Source organism: Lampris incognitus, chromosome 2 (genome assembly GCF_029633865.1).
Source record: "Lampris incognitus isolate fLamInc1 chromosome 2, fLamInc1.hap2, whole genome shotgun sequence".
NCBI lineage: Eukaryota > Metazoa > Chordata > Actinopteri > Lampriformes > Lampridae > Lampris > Lampris incognitus.
In genome coordinates this window covers 133,079,849-133,087,965 of record NC_079212.1, presented here as the reverse complement: position 1 = coordinate 133,087,965, position 8,117 = coordinate 133,079,849, and the positions used below count along the sequence as shown (strand labels likewise).

The window sequence follows — 8,117 nt, the reverse complement described above, 5'->3', positions numbered from 1 at the left end:
TCTAAGCTAGTTAATCATGTTATTCCCATTCCACTTGTTCCACTGGTTCACAGAAGACAGTAAGCAAAACTTGTCCTTTTTTGTTCATGCGTAAGCCCTTTAAACATACTGCTTATAAGTTTCTTACACTTTTTACTCTGACTAATGTTGAGCAACAAGACAATATTGATAATAATTGGGTTGGCCCCTCACAACTGTTTTTCCTCCCTTGAAGGTGAGTGGCAGCCATGGCATTCCAGCAGGAATACCCCTTGGTCCTCCTGGGGATTCTGGAGGAGCTGGCCAATATGCGCCACTGGCTTTCCTTCCAAGACCTGTGCCGAATGGTTAGCACCCGCTTTGACCTTGAGCACCTTATTGAGCTCAGGAGCCTGCTGTTTGCTGCTGCCAGCCGAGACCCCTGTTTTCCAGCTACCCTCTTCAGAGATCGGGTGACAACAAGAAGCCTGGGGTTATCTCCCATAGGTGTGGCTGCTGATATTGTGACTATCTTCAATCTTATTCAGATGACAGGAGGTCCTCTTGATGATAGCCAACCAATGAGAACCCAGACCGTCCTCCCTGTTGACCAATCCCCAGGGCCCTCTCTGCCTGGAGTCAATCAGCTGAGCCTTGGCGGACGGGAAAGAGCACACACCTACTCTGACTCGGGCAGCAGGCTTATCGACCAGCATTTGCTCCTCCCAAAATCAAATTATTCAAGCCGCAAGCGAGCAAGTCTCCCTCCTGATCCCACCACGCTTGTCTCCTCCCCTCCAGTCAGGGCAAGGGCTGTGTCTTTTGATTTGTCTCACAACTCTTCTCTGGTCAAAAGCGATCAGTTTCCCAAACAGGCCATGCAGAATATCTACCTGCCCTTAGAGACGGACAGTGAGTCTAGTGGAGACTCCGTCCCCGTGGAAGTGTTTGAAGCTGAGCAAGAATCATCCGTCGGTCAGAAAAGAAGCATCTTTAAGAAAGACTTTCATAACCAGCCTCCTCTCATACCTCAGGTGACCGTTAGCAGTGAGTCTCCAAGCCCTGGGAAAGGTCAGAAAGCCTTTGACAGTCGTAGCTTTGAGCTGTTCGCCAACCCTTATCCTTCACCCACAGCCACCCACCAATCACCAGAGAAGCAGACCAAACATGAGAGCCTCGATGACCTGCAGGACTCCACATATTTTGGACCTGGGTCCATCCCAGACTGGTCCCCCCGCCACCTTCAACCTCCTAGGGTCCAGAAGAATATCTGGAACAACAAGAGCCATAGCCTGGAGGATCGAATAGGCCTGGGCAGTGTGGGAATGGGGATGGAGTCACCAGGGGTCCATCTCCCGAGAAGATCAACCCCAGCTATCAGTAACCTGGGGGGGTCTTCAGGAGGGGAAAGTGGAGATAGTGGACTGCCAGGTGGAGGTGATGTAGTTAAGGCTCAGGGAACCCAGACAGACCCTCCAGACCCACGGCGCCTCCGCAGTCTGGTTCATGCTGACCGCCTCTCCTTCATGGCCTCTCTAGATGACCCTGAGTTTGGTGAGGATGACATCAGTGCCATCTTTCGTTTTCTAGATGACATGAGCATATGCGGTTCCACTGGGGTTCTCCACCCCGGCGATGGAACAGGAGCTGTCAATCAGGATAACCCAGAGGCCAGACGTGGGCGTCTTGGCCAGCTCCAGAGACTTTTCCACTCCCTTGAAAGCAGTGATGATGGCCTCAAATCCAGTGTATGCAAGCTGTTGCTCCGTATGACCCAGATAGAACGACAGCTGGAGTCCCTATCTGAGGTGAAGGCTGAGATCTCCCAGGTGCTCTCTGCTCTCCAGCGACTTGATGAAAAGATCCAGCAGCCTATTGTTGGTGGTGATGATGGCCGAGGCACAGGGGGACGATGGCTGGAGCCTCTCAGTGCTGGTGTCTCCTCCTTTAGCAGCCATCCTGTAACTCCTGTTTCAGAGTCATCTGACCCTCAGCCGCTGTCTGTGTCGGGGCATCTGTTCCAAGGGACTAGCACTAGCATGGACTGGAGCCGATGGAACATTTCTGGAGGTCAAAAAGATATTAGCAAGGGTCAGGCTGATCCTAAGGGTGTGAAAGAGGGGAAGAAGGATGTGTTTACTCGCCTTGCCCCCAAATCCCAACCTGAGGAGAAGAGTGGTTTGGATTCTAAACAGCCAAATGTGTCAGTTGCTGCAAGAGACTGGACTGTATCATTCTCAAAAGATAAAGATGGCAAAGTTTTGCATGGAAAAATGGGACAGGTACCTTTTCCACTCGTACATTTAAAAAGATTAGATAACTATTAATACAAAGTTATGATAATGATAATGACATACAGCATATACGTAATGCTCGTGTAGGTATGTATATGTACTTGTTTCTTTCTATTCTAAATCAGGTTCACTTACAATTTCTTAAGAGGGCAAATGCATTTGAAATTGTGTCAAATTTTGTGTGTATCTGTAACCTCAAATCACTGCTCAAGCAACACAGTTGCTTGGTCTCTTGCTCCATCAAGCAGACTCTGGTTATGTGGTCTGTTGAAAAGCTGGTCAGGTTAATCTGAGGTCTGTTGGTTTAAACCTGTATGGTGAACATTGTTTGGTCAGGCTACAAAAAAACAAAAAACAAAAACAGAACTCATTCTGGCAGTAATCCATCCATCCATCCGTTATCTGAACCGCTTATCCTGTTCTCAGGGTCACGGGGTCTGACAGTAACGTCAAAGCAAATATGTGTTTACAAGGTTTTTTTTTTTGTTTTGGTTTGATGTAGCAAAAGTTGTTGATTTCAACTGAGAATGAAAGGGTAGTTCGTTATCTTTTTCATTAACACTTAATTTTGACAATATTTACCACTAATGCATATCTTAATCGGTTGTTTGGACTGCCTACCTTTTAGATGGACCATGCAAACAGCACAGCAAACTTGCTCTCTCAAAAGTCCTCCAGTCTGGTTGAGCAGGTCTTTAACTCAGCCCTGTTCCGACAGAAGGACAGTAGTCTTACTGGTGGGCTAACCTCTGGGAAGATTATGGACCCAAGACTGGCGGAAAGTCGAGGAAAGCCAGTCTGGACAGTAGATGACAGAGAGTCCCGAATCTCCCCTTTGGATCTTCAGGTAAGACCATAACCTTCAGAGGGCAGTTCTAAAAAAACCCCACCTCACATGTTGTGTGCTGATAAAAGTCTACTTCTCTGAACATTGTATGTTCAGAAGATAAAGGTGTGCCCTTGACCTTTTGTAACTTGAAATTTTATACTAAATAGTTTGTTGTGTCTATATTGTTTGGCGTGCTTCTGAGATGCATCACTTCATTGCAAAGACTATGCTGTAAGCTTAGACCTTAACATTTTATTACTATTTCTCTCAGCAGACGTGTATCTCTGTTTACAGACAGGAATTACTATATCTTGCTTGTACAAATACTGATAAATTACAATCTCAGTGGAAAATAACATTGAAAATTAGGGTAGGGCTTATTTCCTATGAGTCTAGTATATGAATCTATATCTCCTTTGACAGCCTTTTAATGATATCAAGTTGTATCCTCCAGGGCCAAGAGTCCCTGAACCCCAATAACATGGAGTTCTGGATGGAGGACATCTATACTCCAGGATATGATGCTCTTCTCAGGCGCAAGGAGGCTGATCTCCGCCGGGCCAAGGCCTGCAAGCTGGGTGCTCTCATCGCCACCGCAGTGACGATTATTCTTATCATTGTCATTCCCATCTGCACCATGAGAACATAAAGATCTTTACTTCATGCCTACAATATGGTACAATTTTCTGTGCTTTATTCTGAACTGTTACTCGCCTTGTAATTGTGTTCACAAGCATTTGAATGTGCCTGGAAAATGTGCACACCACTGCTATGCTCTTAAATAGATGAAAATTGGTATCATAGACGAAGGAAGAACTCAGAAAAACGCAAGACACTGACAATAGAGTACTGAACCTTACACCATGTTCAGTTGTTCCTAAGTTGTGTCATGACTTCCCTCTCTGTGATCTACAATCATGTAAGGACTTGGAAAAATGGTAAGAGTTGGATCATAGCCGAGTTTTAGATCACCATGTCCTTGCCTCCGAGACACATTACCAATAAATAATCTCCCTATCGCCAAAAGTGTAGTTCTTTTTAATGTATTTTCACTTAATTCATATTTATGTCCTTTCATTGTTTAACCAGCCATAACAGCTTGGCTATTAAGGACGTCGATTTTAACAGTATAACAGAGCTGGTTTCAATTCTTCTCTGAAAAACAGCTGTTATTGTTTTTTGTTTTTTAATCCATGAGAATTTTAAACCAACAACTCATAACAGGAGAACTATGCCAAACAGAGCTGCATTTTTCTGATTTTAGTTTGAATGCTTTTGTTCATCAGTTTAGCAACATTATACAGCAGCACTACAATGAGATTATGTCAATAAAAATAATGTTTTGTATAGAACGCCCTCCCTTTTCCAACCTGGAAGCCATCAGCTCTTTCATCTCACTTATAAAAGGGCTTTGGTTGAGGAGCTGACTGATGCCCAAGCATCAGGTTTCAAGAAATGGAAGCTGGAAGTCCCATCTATCTTGTTAGAGGTGTTTATGTTTTGGCTCTAAAGCTTTGTGAAGGAAAAGAGGGGGGCCCCTTTCTGAAAGCTCTGTGTGGGAAATCCCATATACTATAACCTAATCAAATGAGATGTTTGGAGAACATATTATTTACACAATCCTCTGACATGCCTTTAGACTCATTTGCTATTAACAGATTCAACTGACAACTGACAACTTTGACGAGTCGTGGATGTCATTCTGCCATCATTCTGTCAAGATCATCCTATCAACTCGTGTTTTAATTCGTGATTTCATGCCGGACTTCAAGTTTTGATTGCCATTTTGTCATTTCTCATTCATTTATGGCCCATTTATTGAGCAAGAATACAAAACTTCCGAGGAAAAAGTATCCATGACACCCATGTCTGTAATGCATTATAAATGTTACAGTCTGCTTATAGCGCTGTATAATTATCGTTATAAGCCCTCATAAATATTCATTATGTTCTATGCTTTTGATGATGAACAACTGAATGATGGACATTTACATTTCTCTAATGCAATGTTTCCCAAAAATCTCACTGTAAAGACTCAGTTGAATCAAATTATAAATAATAACTGAAACAATTTCTACTTTACCTGTAGCTGTATATAACAGGTCATAAGACAATAAACTCAGTACTGGTAAGGTACTCCAATTTGACACAACTGAATGATGGACATTTACATTTCACTAATATAATATTTCCACAGAAAACTCACTCTAAAGACTCAACTGACTTGTTATAAAGCATTATGAATATTTATGGGTGCTTATAACTATAATTATACAGTGCTATAAGCAGATTATAATGCATTATTTGGGTGGCACGGTGGCCCAGTGATTAGCACTGTCACCTCACAGCAAGAAGGTCCTGGGTTTGAACCCCGGGGTTGTCCAACCTTGGGGGGGGGGGGGTCATCCCAGGTCCTCCTCTGTGTGGAGTTTGTTCTCCCCGTGTCTGAGGTGGGTTTTTTGTGGGTGCTCCGGTTTCCCCCACCATCAAAAGAAACATGCATGTTAGGGCTAACACTCCTGTCTGTGCCCCTGACCAAGGCAATGGGAAAAGGAGTGGAGTTGGTCTCCAGGTGCTGCATGAAAGCGGCAGCCCACTGCTCTTAGCTACACAAATCACAGCTATGATGGGTTGCACTAACTGAATTTCCCCAAGGGGGTTAATAAAGGAAACTTGTAAGTATGTTTATAATGTATTATAGACATGGGCGTCATAGAAATTGTTAAGGAATTTGATTCTACTGACAAAAGACAAGACCTTATCAATACATAAAGTATGCAGGTAAGGAGGAAGGAGGTAATGACCTCAAGTGATAGACAACAACTCCAAAACTCTGATTTGCTCTTGTATATTTTGACCTTAAAAATGCAGTCTTCCTTTGAGTAAATAAACATACACAGGAAACTCAGTGGATGGGAGTTTTGCACTGCATCCTTCTAAGTAGACATACGTCTGCCAAGTGGTCCCCATGAGGCTGCTTTTGAATCCATTACCTTTTCCACGGTGGCATTGGGTAACCCTAATCTTGTAGTCAGCACAATCCTTTGGCACTTCAGAAACTGCTATGCATTAGGGTCTCTTAAAATTGTATCACTCATGAGATGCACTTTGGAACTTGTGGAATACTTTTTTATGATGCACATGCACATAATGAGTGTACATTTAAAAATGTTTCTTTGTACTTCCAGATAAACAGGAGATAGACAGCATTTTTGTTCCAACATGTTGATACTTACTACCTTGATAGTAAATCATGAAAATCATAGAATAGAATACACTTTATTGGTCATTTGTACATACATACAATGAAATTCACTCTTTGCGTTTAACCCATCCTAGCTGTATAGCTAGGAGCAGTGGGCAGCCACCGTGCAACGCCCGGGGAATGGTTTACCCTTTCCGGGTACTGACAGCTGGGTAGACTATGCCCGGGATTTCAGAGTTACCTTCTCCTAGCCTTTGCCTAAAGAGGCATCAACCCACAAGGTAGTGGGTGGATTTGAAATCAGAGTTCCCTTCTCCTATCCCAATGTGTTGGCTGGACTGGGCACCATGGGAAATACCATACAGGCCAGCAGGAGAACCAGATCTATCAGTAGGGACATCGTCCTTAGCCAAAGGGCCATTGCTGAGGTAAGCTGCTACCCCTCTACAGCCTGCGGTTGCAGTTTAGCGTCTTACCCAGGATGTTGTGTAGATATGTATATTTGAGCAATTGTGAAATATGGCTGTCCAATAGTCAAACAGTACATCGCTAATTCAGCAATGTGATGTTTGCTAGGTGCTACCCCTCTACAGCCTGCGGATGCAATTTAGCGTCTTACCCAGGACATATCATGTGAAAGACTTTACGTGCACGATAATAATATACAATAGCGGAGGTGAACAATCCTCTTCGTGTGACTTGGACTGTTAACTGAACATACTGAGCTATCTGGAAGTGATGATGTGGAATTTGTGGTGATGGCCTGATAAGTAATGAATTTGAGACCTAATTGTACAGTGTTATATGCATATACCCTAAAACATCAAGATACATAAGTATCTCCAATATTTTGGAGCATACATAATTCCCTATTTTGCATTCACTAATGCATTTTAGTCATGCCAAATCAAAAAATTATAACTGCTTATAGACATAAGTGTCCAGTCAGGTCAAGAGTAGGCTGGCAACAGTGCCAAAAGCAGTTAAATGAGACGTGACTGGAAGAAATATATGTCTAGAGATAAATAATTGATTTAGTCAGAAAGCCCATATTGACTGACAATTCCTATTATCGCCAATCCACTCTAATGGACCTGCAGCACTGAGAGGAATATGAACACACACACACGCACACACGCACACACGCACACACACATACACACACACCATTCAGGGGAAAATTGTTGCTGTCAAATGCTCTTTGAGCCTGTATACATTTAAAGGTGTGGACTCGGATTCAAGTCCATTATTGAATTCTTTTTAAGTATAAATTATTTCCAAAATTTTCTTTACTATGCATGTATGTGAGTGTCTGTGTTCTACTCATTGGAGCTGCTGTTACACCCAGTTATGCCATTTCTGGCTGATTAATGATGCTGCTTGGTACATCCCAGGTGATAAACCCACTAAAAGGGGACGACTAATGATTGACTGTACATACACCAAGGTTTCAGCATGGCACACATAATTTTACCATATCTGTTGCAACAACAGTAGACTATGCAATGAAAAATCTTGTGGGTTTTTTCAGCTTGTTTATCCTTTTATAGCATTAATACATTCACATTTTGTACTCGTTTATCCTATTTTAGATTTTATGATTTGTATCTCCTTGGATACATTGCCCAATTAAGATACAAAATCTGTCAGAATGTAAGGATTTCGCTACTCATTGTAGTACATGAAATATCTGAAAAATAAAGATTTGAATTTTGAATGTTTTCTTTGATGAAGAATGAGAACAAAATTGTGATTCTCTGATTTCTCATCTTATTTCAAATTATGTCAATTTTATCTAGATTTATTGTGAATAGAAAGGTGCCTTTTAGTT

At 42.5% G+C, this 8,117-nt stretch overlaps 1 protein-coding gene across 1 annotated transcript; it reads left to right on the top strand.

The window, feature by feature from the left end:
* Positions 1-227: 227 nt before the first annotated feature.
* LOC130108471 (major intrinsically disordered Notch2-binding receptor 1-like) lies at positions 228-3,730 on the top strand. The gene is made up of 3 exons (XM_056275406.1): positions 228-2,240; positions 2,881-3,099; positions 3,536-3,730. The coding sequence occupies exons 1-3, from the start codon at positions 228-230 to the stop codon at positions 3,728-3,730; spliced, it is 2,427 nt and encodes an 808-aa protein (XP_056131381.1).
* Positions 3,731-8,117: the final 4,387 nt, after the last annotated feature.